The sequence below is a fragment of the Podarcis cretensis genome (assembly GCF_951804945.1).
Source record: "Podarcis cretensis genome assembly, chromosome: 11".
Classification (NCBI taxonomy): Eukaryota; Metazoa; Chordata; class Lepidosauria; order Squamata; family Lacertidae; genus Podarcis; species Podarcis cretensis.
Window position 1 is genome coordinate 40,694,030 of NC_137180.1, and position 22,860 is coordinate 40,716,889.

Here is a 22,860-nt window from a genome sequence, read left to right on the forward strand (position 1 = left end):
CATGCAACTCGCCAGTAGGACAGTTCAGTTGGTAGAGCATGAAACTCTTAATTTTAGGGTCATGCATTGCAGTGGGTTGGAATAGATGACCCTCGTGGTCCCTTCCAATTCTACAATTCTATGATTCCACACCAAGAGGCTTTTTATGTATTTCTGGTACAGTAACCTCCTATGCATTTGAACCTGATTCCAAAAGTAGTATACGATATGACACGGAGCATTGCTGTTTGGAACTCCAGGCAATATAAAATTTTGCTTACCTATTATCCGATGGCAGAAGGGAAAGTAATGCCAAAGCTGAAAGTTTTCTCCTCTCTGGCTGAGTTATATTGTCCATGCGGTCAACCCACATTTCAATCATGTGACCAAGGAGCTGGTGAGGCTAGAAAAAACAATAGATTGATGAAAATCTTATTTATAAGCAATATGGTAATCAAACTACTTAGCTATTTTACAACTGGTGGGTAGAAATGAAAAAGTATGATTTCTTATAGAGAAGTTCTTGTTACTATGACAAGCCTAAGTGATTAACTTGGATCTAAAGTTTTTTGCATAACATTCTAACTCTATAACTGGGATGATCATATACACACATGTATATAAATATATAATGATAACTGGTGTTTGGGAGTGCATGTATACACACACACACAATTGTGTTAAATATCAGTGTTCCATTTCACAAGGATAAGTTCAAACAAAACTCCATTGAATCAGCTCTATAGCAAAAGGGGATGCCAACACGGACTTTGTAAAATCCTTTATTTTCGGTAGCTTCATATGATTGTATATTTATCCACTATGAAATCAATTTAAAAAAACCAATTCAAATTTGTCATTTATTTGACTATAATGGGATTGCTAAGCAGCGCAAAACATTTATCTTTAAGGGTATCCCTTGCTACATGAAACTTGATTCCTTGGATAGAAATAGTAGAAAATTAACAAGCCAGCCATTTGTCAGCATGACACAGAAAACACTTGCTTTAACAGAATATTGTTTGCTATTAAAATTAATTTAACTTAGCAGGGAACCATATGATTTATTTTATTTTTTTAAGTCATGGTGATCTTTTAAAAAGGGAAAGTGAACACAGATGTCTCCTTATCTGCAGCTGAATGATACTTCCAATTACCTTATTAAAGACGCCAGGTGCTATTACTGACATTTTTGTTGAATAAATAGCTACCTATATTGAGCTGTAGCTTGAATCAAAGTAATTGTGGGTGGTATTCTGCATAAATGTGGCTTTTCAGTGGCAGCTCCCCACATCTCTGAAACCCCCTCCCTTTGAACACTGAAAACCCTCTGGAACAGCCTCCAATGAGGCACGAGGGTCTACCATCAGAAGGAAAGAGCTTTGCTAATATAAATGGACCAGGATCCCACATCCAAGACAAGGATGAGTAATCAGAAGTGGTCTGATTATTTGATCCTTAAGCACTAAAACTGTAGACTTGGGTGTCTTGAAGCAATGTGATGTTCTGCTTTTAGCTTCAGAGTCTTAAAAAGCCCATGGCATGCACTCAGGATATTTCTCCATCCTCCTCAAACCAGAAGACTCAGAAAGCTATGGTTCGTAGCTATGAACAAATGCAGTACAAAATAGAAGGACCCAGAGAGGTTATGTGGCAGAAGGAAATATGATTTGTACAACCAACTTATGTCCTGCATATAAAACTAATTCAACATTGTAAAATGTAAGGGCTTACCTCCTGGCCAGACTCACATGCCATCTGGTTCAGAAGCAATGAGAAAAAACTTTTATTTTGCAACAAGACTCTACCAATGACTCCCAAGTAAGTAGACATTACAACTGGGTACCTCTGAAATGAAAACAGTTAATCTTAGCTTTCCTATCAGGCAGAAAAATATAAACATGATAAAAGCGTACTGCAGAAAATGAATAAGAGAACAATCAAACAAGTTAGAAATCTAACAGCACACCACCAATAAACATGCATGGGCATCTATTATAATCAAATCACTTCCTATTTTAAGCAAATAGCACAGTTTAGCTGTGTCAACACTAACTTGAAATACTGTCACTGATGTTCAAACAATACCCTGTGAGATAAAGTAGGCAGCCACATCCTCCCTATTTGGCAGACAATCCCAACTATTGGATATGAAAGGCACATACAATGCTGGAAACTGGAGATGAAAAATACTATAGCACAACCAAAGCACTGAACTACCTTTGTACGGCATTCCATCCAGTTTGCCCTTTGCCATACTACTTTGGATTGCAGTGCCTAGGGCTCATGGGAAGAGGGTCCTTCTCCTCCCATCATATCTAAGCACAGGAGACTGCCTTCCTAGTCCTGCTAGCTTTAGTCCATCACAGAAATTCACTGGTAACTACAGATTTCTGTATCTCTTTTCTAGTCATCCTCTGAGGCCCTTCTTTGTGCGTGTCTGTGAGAGGTCCGGAGGGTGGCCACATGAGAACAGGCCTTTTCTGTGGTTGCTCCCCATTTGTGGAATGCTCTCCCCAGGGAGACTTCATTACATATATTCAGGCGCCAGGCAAAAACGCTTCTCTTTAACCAGGCCTCTGGATGATTAACCTTCTATGGCTTTTTAAATGTGTTTGTGGGAGAGAAGGTTATGGGTTTGGTTTTGGTTTTGTTCACATTAGCTATTCTGTGTTTTCATTTTGTATTTTTATGTTGTGAACCGCCCTGTCGTCTTTGGATTAAGGGCAGTATACAAATTTAATAAATTATTATTATTATTATTCTCTTCCCATAACACTATTTGCTAATGGCACTGTGCACACTCTGGATTGCAATATACTACTTAACAGCAACGATAACTGAAAGTATAGGTTACATATAAACTTCCAAGGAAATGTTATTGCATTTAAAGGCCAAGCAGAATAGTTACAAAGTTTGCTTCTGACATTGTACACATCATTAGGAAAAGTTTGTTCCAAAACTTCAGATATGAGATAGAAGTACTGAATTTCATCAGTGAGTATGAGATTTATACAACAGCACCCCTGGCTGGAGGAAGATAGAATTATAAGCAAAAGAAACTTAGACCGTTTTTGCATAATCAAAATTTTTCATCACTGGTGAGTGTACATTATAGCTGGAATGTATATTATTCTGCTTCCTTCTCCATTTTGGAGATGAAGAAGATGGATAACAGTTAGGTTTTCACCATCTAATAAACCAGGGCTTCGCCCCTCTACTTTAAAAAAGTGCTATTAATCCAACAAGTAGCTCATTGTTGCTATTCTCAGTGGTAACACTTCTCATTGCCAAGATTGTATGGAACAGTGTAGTGAAGTGACACAAATGGCTGAAAAAACAATCAGTAGATGTGTTAAATTATGTTATTTTAACACGTCCTATTATCAACTATAGGCTATTTGAGGACGTTGCATTTGGAGTGTGAAAAATGGGCTATGAAACAGCTTAGCAGAGAAGTGATTGAAAACCCTTTAAACAAGAAAGTGTAGTTCTGCTGCATTTGAAAAACTAATCCCAACCAAAAAATGAACCAAAATTACAAGTATATGGTTTCAATTATGGGATGTGAAATTTCAAATAAGAAATCAAAATAATCTTGTGTGAAGGCACCCTTTTGGCTCAATTTCTTTTTCTTTAAAACAATAGGAATTGCTGCAATTTCCTGTTTTTAATCACAGGAAAGGATAATGTCTAACCTTCAGGAAGTATTTCATTATAGAATTTTAGGAAAAGCCAAATGCTTTGCTAAGTCCAAGGCAACACCAGGGTATGTGCTTCCTGGAGAAGCAGGAATACCTTTCAAACAGCATGAGAAAGAATAATTTTTAGTACAGCATGCATATATATATATTTTTTAAAAAATCCACCCTCTTTCATGGGTTTTTAAAAAAACCCACCCTCTTTCATGAAGAACTCAAATGCAGACAAAAAATTATCTCTTCAACACTTTATCTGGAGCTACATTTTAACACACAATATACTGTAAATTGTAATTTCTCTTATTATGCCAGTGAATGTTAAGTAGGGTTTCTGTAAAAATTATATTAAAAATAAAACCATAATTAGTATAGGAAATAATCCACAGTAGCAGTGCAATCCTATCCATGCCTACTTGGGACCAATTCAAGGGAACATATGCCCAGAAAAATGTTAGGATTGCAAGAAGCGTTTTATATATAATAATAGTACCACAACGGGTCAGTGCATCTGGCTGTTAACCAGAAGGTTGGTGGTTCAAGCTGACCCAGGGGGGGCTGTGAGCAGGATTCCTGCATTGCAGAGGGTTGGACTAGATGACCCTCGGGGTCCCTTCTATGATACTACCTGCTAATATTATTTTGGGTTTAAGGCAGTAGCCATAACTTCAGATGCAATTTGGCAACAGTCAGAGTATCGTTGCATTGCTGTTTTCTGCTGAGCTCTGGAAGCCACATACTGCCAGAAATAAACAACACTACCAGGAGGGGTAGGGACGCAGGTGGCGCTGTGGGTTAAAGCCTCAGCACCTAGGACTTGCCGATCGAAAGGTCAGCAGTTCGAATCCCTGCGGCGGGGTGCGCTCCCGCTGCTCGGTCCCAGCGCCTGCCAACCTAGCAGTTCGAAAGCACCTCCGGGTGCAAGTAGATAAATAGGGACCGCTTACCAGCGGGAAGGTAAACGGCGTTTCCGTGTGCGGCTCTGGCTCGCCAGAGCAGCGATGTCACGCTGGCCACGTGACCCGGAAGTGTCTCCGGACAGCGCTGGCCCCTGGCCTTTAAGTGAGATGGGCACACAACCCCAGAGTCTGTCAAGACTGGCCCGTACGGGCAGGGGTACCTTTACCTTTTACCTTTTACCAGGAGGGGTAGCAAGATTGCTACTGTGGCAGTTTTCCTTGGCCTTAAAGGGCTAAGAGAGGGCTAACAGCAGCATGGTGAACTTTCCAGCAGGAGTGTGCACAAAAGAAAATATTCTGTTGGATCCTGTTTTGGAGTTTTGAAAAATCTGAAGCATTGGCCTAATTCATGGGTAGGCAAACTAAGGCCCAGGGGCCGGATCCGTCCCAATCGTCTTCTAAATGCGGCCCATGGACGGTCCGGGAATCAGCGTGTTTTTACATGAGTAGAATGTGTGCTTTTATTTAAAATGCATCTCTGGGTTATTTGTGGGGCATAGGAATTCATTCATTTCCCCCCCTTCAAAATATAGTCCGGCCCCCTACAAGGTCTGAGGGACAGTGGACCAGCCCTTCTGAAAAAGTTTGCTGGCCCTTGGCCTAATTGGATGAAATTAGCAAGAATGGTACCCCCTTTATGAATTTTGCTGAATTTCAGAAAGATAAGTGTGGGGCATTTTGCGCCGGGCACCTTCAAACTTGAACATAGGGTAAAAAGAGGATCACCTCAGCTCCTGTTGTTCTTTGGCAATTTGTTGGTGGATGTTTCAAAGAAACATTCCACTTACGATTACACATATACATGTTTCTTTCTTAAAGCCATTATAGATATATGTCACTTTCAAAAAAGATAGATAGATACATTTGCCACGAATAAGAAATTCTTACCTCCCCATTTATAATTCCCTGAAACACAGATGGCAAAAGAGGTTGAAACATTTCAGGGCCCAACAGTGGATTGACTTTGAGGACATTTTCTACCACCTGAAAGACATGACACAGATTTTGGTTATAAAGCAGTTCAAGTAAATGATCATATATAATTCCTGGTTCAGTCAACAGGAAGAAAAGGTGGAATGACTAATAAGATGTATTTTCTTATCCGTACCCACATTTCTCTGTGTCTGTGTTGACAAGGGGATTTGTGCTCTCTCCTTCCTCCTCCTCCTCTCACATGCACGGTTGAATTAATTACTTTTGATTTTAATGAAACCAAAGCTTGCTGCTATGTTACTAGCAGAAAGGTCTAGTTTGATTAAAACAGGAAATATTGAATTAAGTTGAGTGCGAGGAGAGAACACACACATACACAAGCACATTCACAATGCCCAAGAGCCATTGCTCTAAGTGGCCGTGGTTTACACTTAGTGATCAAAGATGATTAGGCTATTTTAAAACTTGCATACTACTCAGAATGAGCTGTTTCGGTTTAAGCAACAGAAATGGTCTTTACCCTGAAATGAGAATGTGAGAAAACGGATGTTATCAGAGTGGTGTGAAAGATAGCAGACCACCATCTATAGCAGCCGCATAGTTTTATTTAGTAATATATGTGTGACTATATATTTACACATACACACACAAAACACATATCATTTCTATACCTCATAATATTAAAAAAAAAACCTACCGTATTTTTCGCCCTATAGGACGCACTTTTTCCCCTCCAAAAATAAAGGGGAAATGTGTGAACGTCCTATGGGGCGAATGCAGGCTTTTGCTGAAGCCTGGAGAGTGAGAGGGGTTGGTGTGCACCAACCCCTCTCGCTCTCCAGGCTTCAGGAAGCTATCCCCTCAGCCCGGCAAGCTCCCAGAGCGATACCGAAGCTCCCAGAGCGATGCCGAAGCTCCCAGAGCGATGCAGAAGCTACGCGCAGCTTCGGCATCGCTCTGGCTCCCGTTCTGGGGGCTGGGGAAGCTCGGGCTTCCCCTGCTTCCAGCCCCGGGCCTGGGGGGGAAAAATAATTTCCCCCCCTTCTTCCCCCCCCCCCCCAATCTAGGTGCGTCCTATGGGCCGGTGCGTCCTATAGGGCGAAAAATATAGTAAGTGCTGTATTCATATATATTGTAGCAACATAAATGTTACAAAACTTTACAACAAAACCATTAATATAAAGCACTAAAACCGGCAAAAAATACAAAAATAGAGTATAATAGGGGTGATAATTTTATGCCTTTATTCAAGTTTCATGTGAAATGATTCAAAAACTTTTGTTTTCACAGACAATAAATTTCACAAAGATCATGACTGCTGTCACTGCTTTGTGAAAAATTAATTGCTTGCCGACTTTTACAGGAGTGATTATGTAAATTCCATTATTAGTAGTCACAACAAAGATTGAATAAGTATTGCAGTAAGATATCCTAATAAAAGTATCTAATTTGCAAAGCTATAATAGCACTATTCCAACATCTTAATTAACATCCTCCAATTGTCTCCCTCTGGTTTCCTAGAAAATACACACATGCTCAACATATTACCATTTATATCCAATAACAACAACAAAAGCTTTTAGCAGTAGCTGCTGTATCCTCAACAGCTTGAAGCTTAAATTGTTTCCATTAAAAGTTGCCATTAAAATATTTACAGGTTTCATAAAAAGAGAATTTTTAATATTATTCTTAATATTATAGTTAACATTACACAGGAATCCTTGTGGGGGGGAAACATATTTGTTTTGGCAAGCCTATCTGGACACATAATCATATGGTGTGTACCTATTCTAAATACTCCACTTAGGAAGTCTTCGATTCAGCAGCTTATAAATTTTTGTAAATAATTTTAGAAGGAAGAGGGTTTTTTCCTCCCTTGCTCTTGCCTTTGGAGCTAAATTCTTTGAATACTCCCTTCCCCAAATAGATGCCTTCTGTGATTTGGAAATATGAGTACACATTGTATATGACTGTAACTGTAAGTGCCTACCTATGCCTAGGAACAGATGTGAGGGACTTCTGGCATTCCAGCTGCCACTGACCCACAACTCCCATCATTCCTGGCCACTGGCCTTGCTTGCTCAGGCTGATGGGAGTTGCAGAGCAGAACATTTGGAGGGTCAAACGTTTCCCACCCCTCCCCTAAAACAATAAACTTCACCAAGTAAAGAGTAAAGTCTTCACCAAGGTTGTTCATTAATATTCAATGAAGTTACTAGAGGAAAATTTAATGTTTTAAAACTTTGTTACATCCCAACAGCAGCAAAATTTAAACTCATAAGCAGATTCAATTGTGTAGTATAATTACTGCACTATAAGCAATTCATTCTTGTACTATTTAAAAATTCTACAAAATCAGACATGAAAATAGGACAAAACAAATGTGCACACACCGTAATTTTGGCTGTTCTTGAACATAAACATATTTTAAGAATAAACTGGAAAATTAACCCTTTACCTTCAGAACTTGAACTTGACCATCCATGTTGATATCTTTTAAGACCTCACAAAATGATTTGCAAAGTTCCACTGCATAGACCTAAAGTGCAAATAGCACAAATCAATACACAAACCATGCACAATTCTGTAATCAGACTTATACTTCAAAAAGACTGACATTCACATGAACAAATGACCTTGGGGCTGTTGTTATTTCTCAGCCTAACTGACCTCACAGAGTTGTTGTGAGGATGAAAATGAGGAGGAGAACCATGTATGCCATCTTGAACTCATTGGAGAAAAGATAATCATAATAACTACCTGTTACCAACTGTAGGTGTTCCATCTCCATTTGATTTGAATATAATCTCAGGCTTAGAAATTGTTCAAGAACTAAGAGCTTTGACTTACTACAACTCCGACTCAAAGAGACCCATACCTGAACAGCGAATACTCTTCCATGATGAACACACAAGTTATATTGGTCATTCCTTCATATTGCATTGCACACTGCTCCAGAGTGAGCAATGGGAGAAGGGGCTACAGAAGGAAGCCCAGTACCTGCCTGGGAAATTTGTGCGTCTCCAGTATCCTAATTCAGCCAGGAAGGTATTTTTTGTGGGGGGCAGGGCTGGCAGGAAGTACCTGAAAATCATCATCTTCTGAAAAAACTTTACCATTTGAGAAACACTAGCACCTATGATCATCATTAGCCCATGCTCATAGTAAGCTGAGCTCCAAGCTTCAATTGCCACCTCTAAGTTTCCCATGTGCAGTGGGATTTTGAAACTGGAGGAGTCTGCAGTCAGAAATCCTGATGATATTATGATAAAATACGGTACTTGAAAAGATGGCATTATATGCTTTCCCCAAATTAAAACGAAAGCTTTATGGGGCAGCCTATTGTTGATAAAGTTAGCGCCATAACTATAAATATGAGGAATTATTAGCAGCAGTAATTAACAGAAGGAACAAAGGCACTCAGGTACAAAGATTCTGTTTTCAAGCAAATCATCCATTCTAATCAACAAAATAATAAAATACTTAATTGGCTGTGCAAATAGTACACAGATGCTTTTATCATACAGGTGGGTATCCTACTAAGCTGTATTCTTTTCAGTGCCTGCTTAAAGCATTTCTGTTTAGGCAGGTCTATCTAGAGACGCATAAATGTTGATGTGTCTTAATCTTTTTAGCTTACTGCTGATTTTAATTGTTTTTAACTGTTTACCTGGTTTAGTGGTAATTTTAATAGTTCTTAGATGTTTTGTTACAATCTGGCAGTATATAAATTTTGTGAAACAGCAGAAAGTTAAAAATACTAAATCATACTCAGATTATATGGACTTAAGTTATCCATGACTAACTCACCTATGCTCCATCTGTACGTTAATTTTATTATTATATTTCAGTTACTGCTACATCCACACATTTTCATCATTTGTCTGGTGTGATTTAATTCAACTATTCCAAATTATTTTTCTTTTGGTCCGACTCCGATCACCACCAATTCACTGGAAACAATTTGACAGAGCTAAAAATAAAGCAATTGCAGTGGGCAATGTATTAAAACTGATGCTGATCTTCCGGGTGCAAAGCAGGCAAACCATGGTTTAGTGCTACTTGTATGATTTTCCATTTGCTGAGCATTTCATAAATTCACTCACTCAAAAACAACAAGCCATACAAACACACTAGCCTCAAACCATGTTTTGATATCCTGCTTTGGAAGCTTCCTGCAAACCATGCTTTGTGAGTCAGTATAGGTTTAGATATAATTCCAAACTATGGTTTGACTTTATGTTATTTCTGAATATAGTCCTAGACAGTTTTGAGGTGCTCACTCTGCCTAAAAGCAAAGTTGGCCGGCATAGTGAGCTACCATAAATAAAGCAAAACTGTGCTTAGAGAGTTTCAGAGAATATGTAACAATGAATCCTACTTTATACATACCTGAAGAAATTCAGATGGAGATAGAAAGAGATAGCCATTGATGATCTTAAAGCAGGTTCTGAGGTTTTCCGAACTTAGTTCTACAAAAAATAAACATCACATCATGTTAGGATCTTTGCCACAGTCTAAACCACCTTAACAAATATTATCACACACTGTATTTATCTGTATTTTTTTCTTATAATGTATTCTACCATCACCCATGCATATTTATGTTCACATGAAAAATTATAGACCTAAGGTTCTCCACTCATACTCCTACACAAGCTCTGAAGTCAATTAATCAGAAACCTAAACATATATATATATATATATATATATATTGTTAAAAATGAGGTTTTGGTGCCCTAGAAATAAGTGTATAAATCTCACTTACAATTTAATTGGTACCTTGGACTAATGTAACAGAAAGGCTGTTACATTACGATTACAGCCACAGTTCAGCAGGATGAATAAAAAAACTTTCTTGTTAATGTTCATGTGAAAAGTATCTCATGATAACTGCTACTTTCTCAAGTCTAGTTTGTAACTGCAATGTGCAAAGAGCATTCTCCTCCTTTCATCAGCTACCGCTGGAAAGCACACATAAAACTGTACAACTGCCCATGAGGGAGAGTTTGCTGCTGAGCAACAGCAGCAAACTATTAATTCTAGTGAAAGAACAACATTGTGCCAGACTCAACTGCTGAACTCAGCTACTCGCTGGTGGTTTTCCAAACTACTGATCCAAGTGACCCAATTAACTTGCTTATACAAAGCAGGCCAAGTAGGTTTGGATAACTGAGTTAATGCGCAGACCTAATTGTGAACATCTCATTTGGATCTCTGGAAAACAGAACGCTTACTGAAATCAGAGCTCTTTTCCTAGACCAACCCAACCGGATGGCACTAAAAGCTTTCTAAAAAGTTATGCTGCAGAAGGACTTTGCAATGCAGCCAAAGAGAATTCTAGAATTTAGAGAACTAGCAAATTGTTTTACGCAAGATCGGACATTTTGCCCATCTATCCCAGGACCATCTCCTCTGGTCAGCAGCAGCTCTCTAGGGTCTTAGAAGAGTAGAAGAAGAAGAGTTTGGATTTGATATCCCACATCATCACTACCCAAAGGAGTCTCAAAGCGGCTAACATTCTCCTTTCCCTTCCTCCCCCACAACAAACACTCTGTGAGGTGAGTGAGGCTGAGAGACTTCAGAGAAGTGTGACTGGCCCAAGGTCACCCAGCAGCTGCATGTGGAGGAGCGAGGAATCAAACCCGGTTCACCAGATTACGAGTCCACCACTCTGAACCACTACACCACGCTGGGTAGAGCAGAGGCCTTTCCTATTACCTGCCACCTGACCTGGAGATGCCAAGGACTGAACTTGGGATTTTATCCATGTATATTGCTCTACTACTGAACTATGCTTCCTGTCTATTTTCAGGCTGGAGGCCACATTACCTACATGGATCTATTTAAGGTTGTACTGTCAACTCAAACTGTCACTATGATAGATTATGGTGACGACATTTCGATGAGTTATTGTCATGACTATGTGTGCCCATCTAGAGGGTCTTCTCGGTAGTGGCGCCCACCCTGTGGAACGCCCTCCCATCAGATGTCAAGGAGGTAAACAACTATCTGACATTTAGAAGACATTTGAAGGCAGCCCTGTTTAGGGAAGTTTTTAATGACTGATGTTTTAATGCATTTTTAATCTTTGTTGGAAGCCGCCCAGAGTGGCTGGGGAAACCCAGCCAGATGGGGGGTGGATTAATAATAATAATAATAATAAGTTGTTATTTTCCGAAGTGGGGACCTGGTGCGAAATGCTGCAGTGTGGAGCAATCCTATTCCCTTTTCTATTCAGCCAGCCACGTCCTCCTCCACGACACTCCATTCCATTCTGGCCATCTGTTTTCCCCTTTCCCAACAGCCAGGAAGCACTGCAGGATAACAGAGCATGCTCGATCCTTTCCTCCCTAAGGTACTTCTCTAAAACGTGGGGTTTTCTGTAGCCTGCCGGTGCCTCCCTTGCGTAGGAGAATGTTGTTGCTTTAGCTACAGAAGCATTAGCACATATTATCTCTGTGCATCAGAGATAAAGGGGAACAGTGGAAGTTTAATGGGCACTTTTCAAGTCTTCCCCTAGTTTAAATAAATAAAAAAAAATGTTTCAAGCACTTGTGTATGAAAAGACTGGCTTCAAAGTATGGGGGAAATGTCTGATAAAATCTCACAACTCCTGTCCTCCCCTGACCCACATTACACTGCATCACATGCTGCTGTGAAATGTGCTGCCCTGGAGGAAATGCAGCAGTTGAAGCTGTAAATCAATCACCTCTAAAGGTAATTTGCACCTGCTTTTGCTCTTTTGCCCAGAGGAAGAACCCCCTAGATCAGTTGCTGTCCAAGTGCAAAAAAACAGCAAGAAAAGGGAGAAATCCTCACATCAGAACAGAAGATGGTCTAAATGCAGCCATAGTTACTCTATGAAAACAAGTGCTAACAATGTCAGAGATAATTTTTTTTTTACATGTCATCATTATTCTGGCAATTTGTTAATAGTGGAAATTTGAGAGCCAAATTCAAAACCGATCAAAAAATAAAATGCACCCAGGGTTGGACTAAGACAGGCACAGGCAAACTCCGGCCCTCCAGATGTTTGGGACTACAATTCCCATCATCCCTGACCACTGGTCCTATTAGCTAGGGATAATGGGAATTGTAGTCCCAAACATCTGGAGGGCCGGAGTTTGCCTATGCCTGGACTAAGACCTTTAGAGAACTGAAAAGATTATGGTGTCCCCCATAAAGAATACTTAAGTCTAAGCTTTGGCAGACTTCTGGAAAAAAGAGGTTCCAAGCTGAGGCAAAGCCTCTAAGTATGCCCTCCAGACTGATATGCAGGGGCCTCTAGAAAGAAAACACTTTCAGTTATATGTGCAGAGACAGGGACAAGAAACAACAAAGAAGAAAGGCTTGCAGTGTCACAGAACTGTGTAATGGTATATGTTTTCAAAAAAGCTAAGAAATACCTACTTTTATTAAAAGGTTCTCCAAAACATGAACCATAAAGGTTATACTTGGTTAGTGAAAATACTACAAAATAGTAAGTGTTTTTTAAAAAACCAGGATGCAGTGAATACATCGCTATAAATATAGTAGATACAAATAAGGACTCTACAATGATATGCACTTAAACTGGGTAAATCCCAGTGGAATTTCAGCTTCTTAACTGTCCCTGGATTGCGGCTTTTATGGATGCAGAAGAATATGCACCAAATATACAGATGGCAAATTGTGTACAAGATATGATTCAGGATTTGTTTTTTAAAATTGTTAGATCTTATCACCAGGCTCTTCCTTGGAAGCGATGTACTTGTTCATCTCCTTACATAAACAAGTACAAATAGTAAATAACATGGCACATGAAATACTGCTAGATAAGTTATGAATGCAAATGGTATCCATGCAGTTCATATTAGATTTAAATATTGATAACTCACCAAGAAGAGCAGACATGTTCTGAAAAATTCGCAGCAACTCTGGGGTAAGGCAAGGGCTATTCTCTAATGTTACTAGCCTAGGGAAGGGGGGGAAATAAAAAACTTATTTATCATTGTTTCCATTAATATGTTTCTTTAGATCTTATTTTATGGTTTGTATTCTGAAATAAGAAAGACCTGCAACAGGTATTGTAGCTTTTCTATGTCTGTATGCCCTAGAACTCAATGAACATTATTATGTTTTTAAACTCCTTTATCAGTCATACTACAAACGAAGGTCGTCATCATGTAATGATACTCCTAGAGTCAATGGTAACTATTAAAAGTGAAGCTGTCCACTCTGGTCAACTCTCAAGGTCAGCTGTCTCCAAATCTGTCACTTACACATATTATTTAAAATTAATATTTAAAAGCATGCTTGGATATCTAGACTACAAATAAATTTATTTATTGAAAACCATGTATAAAATGCTCAACAGTCAAAAGTATGATGGTGGCGTACAAAACATAAGAATAAAACAATAATAATACATTAAATTCAGCAGTAAAACCGGAAAGGAACTGTTGGATCAGAAGGCAGGAAAGGGGGTTAAAAGATGCTTGAGTTTTTTTCCCCTTTTTTAAAAAAATGTAGCGACCCCAGTGACTTGCTAATATAATACCCAACATCAGGAGCAGAGGATCTTTTCTAGCCTGAGGGCCACATTTTGTGTCCATGGTGGGCCTGGCCACAACAATAAATGGGTGGCACAATGAATATGACTCTTATTTTCATAGGGCAGGCTACATCATTACTGTTGTTGCCGTTGTTGTTAGAATTTATATACCCACAGGCCTCAAGATAGTTCACAGGATAAAATCAGAATATAAAACCAGACAAAAGCCACACACACACACACACACACCCTCACACACACACACCCTCACATGGATTATCACAGTCTGAGGGCCTATTCCAGCTAGGCTGAAGCACTGAATGACACAGGGCAGAGTGAGTGGAGGGCAGCACGTGTGGAGCAATGGTGTGACCTGGAAAGAATCCTGAGGGCCAGATAAGGAGGCCCCTGGGCCAGAGGCTCACCACCCCTTCCCCACACATTCTGATCCTTTAACAAAGCCCAGTCACATTCCTTACCCAAATTCAAATATAAAATTGCTCTGGTTTTCTGAAGGGAGTGGCACAAAATGCTTACCACAATTCTAGTCCATCTTCTAGAAGATACACATGAGGGGGCTGGGAAACATCAGTGCTTAGCTGAATAACCGGGAGCAGGAAAGGATAAAGATTCTTGCTATCTGCTCCTAAGCCCTGAAGAAATAATAACACATTGATCAGAACACCTGAGTACTTGCTGCTACAAACCGGAGTGATAGCAGATTATTGAAATTTTTGAAAAGGCTTTCAGGAAAAGAATGATATAAGTAACTAACTGCAATAAAAAGCCGGCAAGTGACTCTACTTTGAAGTAATTAGAACAGTCAGTTTTTTGGATAAGGCTTGGCTGACTGGGATACGAACCTCAGACAGGATTAGATACAATACTGTATTCTCTGGTTCACAGACTAGATATGAAAGGGGCAGCTTTCTCAGCTTGAACAACTTTCTTTTGTTGAAATGGCACTCTCCTGACTCCACACTATGGTTCTACATCAAACTTCTAAGAAGCAACGGGAGCAAAACATGTACCAGTAAACGCTCCAATGCCCTCTTCTTCCAGTTCAGAAGACTGGAGAGAAAGATTGGCAGGAGGGCTCATTGCTAGGAAAATGGACTCTTAAAGAACAAAAAATTATCACAATGTTGCTGACATGTTTTTCCCCCCTCCGAGAACACTTCCTCATAATACTCACCAATGAAGATTAGAAAGAATTAAGCTAAAACAGGCTTTCACTTAGAAGTCACTAAGAGCTTGATTTATATGACAAGAGCTGCCAATCTACACTAAACAGCCCTAAATTTTAATCCTGCGTTTGTGGATAGGCTACTGCTACTCAGGTAAAAATTCTACAGACAGACTTCTCCTTATGATGCATTACACATCCCAGGGACTCATAACTGGTGCAGAAAACAGATTCCAAGGCTAAGTCCTGAGAAATGACCCACATCAAATCCCGGTAATAACCTTAATGGTTTAAGTATATTATTGACTCTATGAAAGCTCTGTCCAAACTAAACTCCAGATACATTAACTGACAGTAAAAGGACACGACCTTGTGCAAGTGTTGCCAACATGTTTAAAGAACGGGTCTTTCAACTCATTCAGTGTTGATTTTGTGCTGACTGCCAATGCTAACCCAAGAAAATAATTAGTACGGAGAGGAGTAGCAGCTATTCCAGAGTATTATCTTGCATAAACTTATGGATGAAGGCAGTTGAACTGTGAAACGTTAGGCTACTGAAAGCAGGGGCAGTGGGGGAGAGACATAGAGAGAGACAAAGCTGGCCTGCTCAAGGTCCTAAAAGCTTTTAATAAATATTTTGGAAGGAGGATTAGCATTGGAGGAATGCACACTTCTTAGGGGTTTAAGGTACGCTGCAACGTTTTGATGTGGGTTCCCACTTGTTCTATCTAAAGTTTTAACAAGCTACAACACAAGCTAATGATCAGAGAGGGGAAAGAAGAAAAAACATCAGATATTTTACCTGGACAAGATGTATTAGGGTAGTAAGGATAGCACACCTCAACATATTGTGTTCTTCACTTTGTTTCCAAAGGAGAGGTAAATACTGAACCAAGCATCCTACGTAAGGTCTTATCTGTGATTAAAATAAAGTGGTACAATTTTAAGAGTTAGATCTTAAGTTCTCATAGATTACAACCCTCCATGTAAGATTTTGTAGGAACAGCCTCAGGGGAAAAAAAAGGTTTCATAGGGACGAATGAATTAGAATTTTGCTTTCTTTTCCCCCAGTTACTGTTAGTTGCTTTGGGTCGTTGTCACCACCCCCACCCCCCAATAAGGAGTGCTACAACTGTATGGAAATCAACATCAATGCGTTCACAACCCATGTAAAGTAAGTGATAAATTACTAAAGATAACAACTTTGACTTGCTTTGTTCAGGATCGGGGCACACATAGAATGCCTGAGAAAACATTCCAATGTCTGGCGGGTTTGTTACAGAACTTTGAGTGGCTGGACACTATCAAGGTTCCCTCACACATTCAACATGTCTAAAGGGATGTGGTTCAAACAGTTCAAATGGTTAAAGGGGGGTTGGGATAGTGTTGGAACTGCAAACACAGAAATAGTCAATATTTAATGGTTTCAAAGTCTTGTGTTCCTATGAATTTAGATGTGCAACAGTTTTTCCACACTCTGGAGTGTCAACTTACTTGCATGTTGACTCTTTCAATTACACAAGACAGAACATGAAGAACTTGCATCTTTGTGTCACATTCTCTAACTTCTTGAAGAAGCTGAAAGAGCAGGGTAAACATAGATTCCAGATACTGCAAAAGAACGACAACATGGGTCTGAGTTAGTAAGGACACTGATACAGTTCTTAACCGTTAATTCAATTACTCTAGGGACCAGCCACAAAATATCTGAGTAGTGTCAGTTTAACATGGGAAATACCGACCTGTGCCACATTAAATCCACCTTCTCTGTTCCCACAGACCAAACTCCCAGAACATCCAAAGCTACAAATCCTGACTTATCCACCACTACTTACACCCCAGGCCTCACCTTTCTTTTCAGTCTTTCCTTTCCTCAACATCTTACTTTCTCTCTGCCATTTCTTCCCTCACATTGTACATTCTCTGTTCATCCCATTCCATAGGCCCCTTCTTCTCAGTCTATTCAATTTGCCCAATGAATTACTCTAGACTTCACTAACGGCACAACACCAGCAGCTATGCCACACTACAAAATGACTTCCTGTTGTAAAGCAGCAAAATGTAGGTCCAGCATTTCATAGAATCATAGAGTTGGAAGAGACCACAAGGACCATCGAGTCCAACCCCCTGCCAAGCAGGAAACACCATCAGAGCACTCCTGACATATGGTTGTCAAGCCTCTGCTTAAAGACCTCCAAAGAAGGAGACTCCACCACACTCCTTGGCAGCAAATTCCACTGTCGAACAGCTCTTACTGTCAGGAAGTTCTTCCTAATGTTTAGGTGGAATCTTCTTTCTTGTAGTTTGGATCCATCAGCTTCTCTGGAGCAGCATTTCAGGAAAGGGCTTAAGAAGGTGAGGCAGAGACTCACAAACAGCCCAAATAACTACCTTGCTAAGAATACACTATAGTAATCCCACCATGCAATGTCAGTGTGGTCTGCAAGATGCTAATCATATACAGAACAGGAGTGTATTTTAGAGATTCTACAAATGATTTCTATTATCCAGGGATGTGTCCAATGGTGCCATTCTACTTGCACAAGAGACAACTTTGCTCCTCCGTTCCCCAGCACCCCTTCAAAATCTGCTCCAGAGGATTGGAAGACTCTCTTAAGCAGATTTGGGGGTGGGGTTTCAGAAAGAGATGAAGAGAAGGCTGTGCTGTGAAAGGAAAATATTGCTCATACAACATTTGATACAACTCCCAATTTCTACCCCTACTTCTTCATGCTATGTTCTAATGGAATTTCAATTTTCACTTCTTAAGAAAAACTACTGAATTCTAACCACACCAAAGTAAATGATTGCATTTCAATTAAATGGTTTTACTTGCTTTTGAATTTAGTACATGACTGGGGCACAGGGAGGGGGTCACATGCACTTACTGGTAGAAACTGATCAGTCCTAAACTCGAAGTCATCCACAGGTAAAATGGAGTTAAGGAAAACCAAAATCTTTGTGCAGTTAATATTTTGAAACGAGCAACATTAAACCAAAGCAATTTCAGTGATTCAGTTAACAATGGAATATTTTAAGTAAGGAAAAGGATATTTAGTTTCAGAGTTGTAGCTGTCTCAATACGAACCTGAAAGAAAATAATTAAACAAGAACAAATCATGTTGGTCAGTTAGATTTGTTTATAAAACATTTTCACAAAATATTCACAAAGTTGATACACAGTCCAACAAACTATATGTTTCATTTCTATTGATCCCTGCCCCACGACATAGACACAGAATAACAAATTCAGAGAGTCTTATTTGAGAGTCTTATATTTACTTATATTTAATGTATCCAAAATGAATGTATTGATGTGATGAGCAAACAACCTTGTTTCAGATTTGACAATTCAAAATGGTACTCAATTGTCAAACTTGAGGACACAGGGGGAAGTGTATTTGAAGGTTGTTGGTTATTTTGTTTGGTACTGAAGATATTCTGGTTGAGAAGAAAGAGAAAATTAATATTGTGTAACAAGTCTGGGGTGGAATTTTTTCAGTGCAATATGGCTTTGCTTCAGACTGATATGCCTTACTGTATGCCTTATCTTTCTTATTAAAATTTTATCCTTCTACAAGGCTATTCTTCCCGCTATTTGAACAAGCTGCCAGTCAGAACTACCAATTCAGCAGCTGTAAACGGCATTATAGCCAAACTTTATATCTTTAATTTCATAATGGAACACAATCTGAACTGATTTTGAGATGGATATACTTTGTTCAAGTTAAAGATATACAGAGCAAATATATATTCAATGACAGAAGGGTGAGTCAAATATTACACAATCAAAATATAAAGAAACTGAAGTTTATGATCACAGCAAAATTATGTAGATGTAGTCAACTATCAAAGGCTCATTAATCAGCTTTGCTTGCATGAAAGTGAACAGTGTGGTTATTCTTGTAAAACTTATCAGCTCACTCCGGTAATTTGAGGGCCCAATCCATATATCAAATGTGATGTACTTGTGTTTTCAAGTACTGGAAATTTATTATATTGTCTTTTTTATTTATAGTTTGATATTTAAGTGCTTATTGTATGAGAGATGGACATTGGGTCCTGGCAGGTCTATTGATGGTGCACTATTTCTCACCCTATGCAATTCAACCATGAGAAGAACAAAAATATTTTCTTTACCGAGCTGCAGAATCGGAAGGCAACTCTTTGTTCCACATTTATTTATGTTTCATATATTGATAAACCATTTAATACCAATACAATCTTTAAGCAGTTTACACATATAACATACACAATAGATATAGATATAACAAATGACTGAACTGGAAAACTGCAGCAACAAATAAAACAATAAAAATCCGCCCAAAATGTAGCAGTACTTCTTGAAAATATCTAAAGAGTCAGGTGTCCCTTCCCACTTCAGCTGGCACATCCTGACCCACAATATGCAGCACCACTTACTAACACCCAGAGCTCTGAACCAATCTGACTACTTGTTGTTTAGTCATTTAGTCGTGTCCGACTCTTCATGACCCCATGGACCAGAGCACGCCAGGCCCTCCTGTCTTCATCTGACTACAGTGGTACCTCAGGTTACATACGCTTCAGGTTACATACGCTTCAGGTTACAGACTCCACTAACCCAGAAACAGTGCTTCAGGTTAAGAGCTTTGCTTCAGGATGAGAAGAGAAATCGTGCTCCGGCGGCACAGCGGCAGCAGGAGGCCCCATTAGCTAAAGTGGTGCTTCAGGTTAAGAACAGTTTCAGGTTAAGAACAGACCTCCGGAACGAATTAAGTACTTAACCGGAGGTACCACTGTACTACAGAAACACAAATCCTTCAGTACCACTACTCATCCTATTTTTCTCCCACACCTCATAGACATCTACCATTACACAATATCCCACCATCCATCCAATCACTCCAATATCTCCCTCTCAATCACCTAAAGACGATCAGCAATCATTCCATCCATTCTACTAAATGTGCACTGCAAAAACACCAGTAGACAAATGAAATCAACTGACAGAACCGTACAAGATATCAAACCCAGTGGCCACCCCTCAAACAAGCAGATATACTGCACTAGACAGCAATCAGGCTTTCATCCAGGTTGTTCTTGCCCATCCAAGATTCTCACTTGATGGGCATTGGAAATGACTGATCATTGCAACTCAAGCCCTGCCTTCTGGATCTGGTCTGGACATTTAAAGCAGCTCTACAAATGTGACTCAATGGACTGATCCCTCAGATGGTAGATATTGGCCTGCTGGCAAAATAGGAAAATTTCTCCAATATACAGCATGAGCCATGATCTAATGCATACATGTTCTGCAAATATATACAATGGCGGATCATTCTCACAAATTCAACTAGTCCTCTGTAAGGACTTCAGCAGTCTAGAAAAGTTTCCATACAAAACTATAGTTAACTTTTCCACAGCTTTCAGGGGCATAGAGATGATCAAAGATAATAAAACTTCACAAACAGCTCGGTCTATGCATGTACTCAGAAGTGAGATTCATGGGACTTACTGTCAGGTAAGCCTATACAGAACTAAAGCTTGAGAGACCTTCCTAACAAAAGAGCATGAACAAAAGCACATACTATTTGCAAGGTAGAAGCGAAAGGCCAGTTACATGAAAAATAAATATTGTACGGAGTATTTGTCAAAGAGATTGATCTATACGTACCACTAAGTCTTGGTCTTGAAGCAAATTACAAATTGCTTCATACAGCATTGGTCTCAAGTCAGACTTGAATTTCACAGAAATCCATTGTCCAATTAGCCAGATCACTCGCCGACGGATTGGTTTATACCTTTAAACATAACAAAAATTATTATGTGAAGAAACGGCTTTTAAGATTGTATTGCATTAAATTGTTTAAGGGTCACTATGAAAAATGCTTTTCAATACTGTAATTTCTACCAAGAAAGTGTGAACACGTGTTTGTTTTTATAATCAATATCAGACTGCTCAGGTCTCCACCTCAGCCCCTGCAGAACACTGCAGAATAAGCATTCCAAAGGTCTATTTCTATGGGAGAAAATACACAATGTCTCTACAATAATTTCAAACAGGTAAATTTGCTTTTTTAAATCATAGGATATTAATGTTGAAAACATTCCACGAGTGAAATCTGTTGGAGGAACAGATTCTGCTGTCTCTAGGAAGATATTTTGGCACTACAATCCTCACAATCCTTAATATTCATTAGTGTCAAGGATAGAACTTTTATATTTTTAAAAATAAATGCCCTTGAACTAACACCTTAGTTTCATAAAGACCAGTCATCATTTAGATTTTAATTTTATATTATGATGCACAGTTAGCTATTCAAAGAATATTCAACACTACGCCTTGACAATACGGGGATTATGATACAGTAAATCTTAAGATACTTTGCATTATTGCAACCCAAGTTGTTGTTTATAGAGTGCTGCCAAGGTCAGGGCAATTTACTTGATTTCAAGCCCCAAAAGACCTGCACGTAGCAAACCACACAACATGGACAAAGAACTGAGAGAAGTCAAAGCAGTCGAGGCAGCTGGCTGGGCCAACAGCTGTGTCAGACCCAGATCTAGAACAAGAAGGCAAGCCATTGGAGAATTCTATGCAATTCAAAACAGGCATGCTGCCAGATCAAAAGCTGATGCATCAATAAAAGATACTGCATATTTATTGCTTTTTTGAAAGCAGAGAAATCTACTGCAAATACCAATGTGAAAGTGAAGAACTGCAAAGCGTAACAGGAGAGTTAAGACTCCATACCAAAGCTTGCTGAATTCATATTGACAGCCAACAGAAAGGGGCTTGTACCTGTTATGAGTGATTTGCAATTCCGCTAGCAGCTGGTTTCTGAACCACTGATCGAAATCCACACTGTCAAATAGCTCATATGCTGCCAGTCCAACTGCATTGTACACTGAAGGGGGGGAAATGAAACAAAATACTGTAGCCTCTTTTGCAAAACGAATCTACTTAATTGAATGATGTCTTTTAAATACATCAATTCAACAAGAAATGTAACTCAGGTGCAAGGGTGTGGAGAGAGAGAGGTAGAGGTAGTGGTAGAGGTAGAGATAGAGATAGAGAGAGAGATAGAGAGAGAGAGAGAGAGAGATGTATGCAATAATATCTGTGCGCAATCAGAACAGACTTCTGCAATGGGTCTTCACCTTTCTCTACTTCCTGCTGTGGCCCACTTCCCATATGCAATGAGGCTTCCCCAGTTAAGATGGTGTAGGAGTGCAGCTTTATTAAAAGCAACTTAAAAGAACAGTAGTTCCACAAAAACTACACCTCAAAAGCTGTATTCCAAAGCTGTTGCAGCCCTCCCAACTTCAGTTGATTATTCCAGTACTGGCTTTCAAAATCTTGGAACATTCTAATGCTGTCAGTTATTAGAACAGATTAAAAAAAAACAAGCAACTGCCAGTCTCTCCATTTAAAATGCAAAAAACAACAACAGAATTTACCAGCATCTTTAATCAGCAGAGTTTGGGTATCATCCATGTTAGTAGGACCTGAAAATAAATAATTAAAAAGCAAGTAAATCTATAATGCAGCAAAATGTATTTAAATAAATAATAAGTAGTGTTCAT

The 22,860-nt window shown here is 39.3% G+C and overlaps 1 protein-coding gene across 1 annotated transcript in view; it reads right to left on the reverse strand.

Moving 5' to 3' along the window:
- The window catches only part of IPO11 (importin 11), a 71,158-nt gene that overhangs the window by 21,263 nt on the left and 27,035 nt on the right, over positions 1-22,860 (reverse strand). The window contains exons 14-26 of the mRNA XM_079995932.1: positions 22,735-22,782; positions 22,076-22,181; positions 20,948-21,074; positions 18,180-18,248; positions 16,786-16,902; positions 16,094-16,207; positions 14,643-14,758; positions 13,450-13,526; positions 9,962-10,041; positions 8,028-8,108; positions 5,525-5,620; positions 1,714-1,827; positions 261-382 (exon numbers count right to left, since the gene is read on the reverse strand). Coding sequence (XP_079852058.1) covers positions 261-382; positions 1,714-1,827; positions 5,525-5,620; positions 8,028-8,108; positions 9,962-10,041; positions 13,450-13,526; positions 14,643-14,758; positions 16,094-16,207; positions 16,786-16,902; positions 18,180-18,248; positions 20,948-21,074; positions 22,076-22,181; positions 22,735-22,782 — 1,267 coding nt within the window. The remainder of the gene's footprint in view (positions 1-260; positions 383-1,713; positions 1,828-5,524; positions 5,621-8,027; positions 8,109-9,961; positions 10,042-13,449; positions 13,527-14,642; positions 14,759-16,093; positions 16,208-16,785; positions 16,903-18,179; positions 18,249-20,947; positions 21,075-22,075; positions 22,182-22,734; positions 22,783-22,860) is intronic.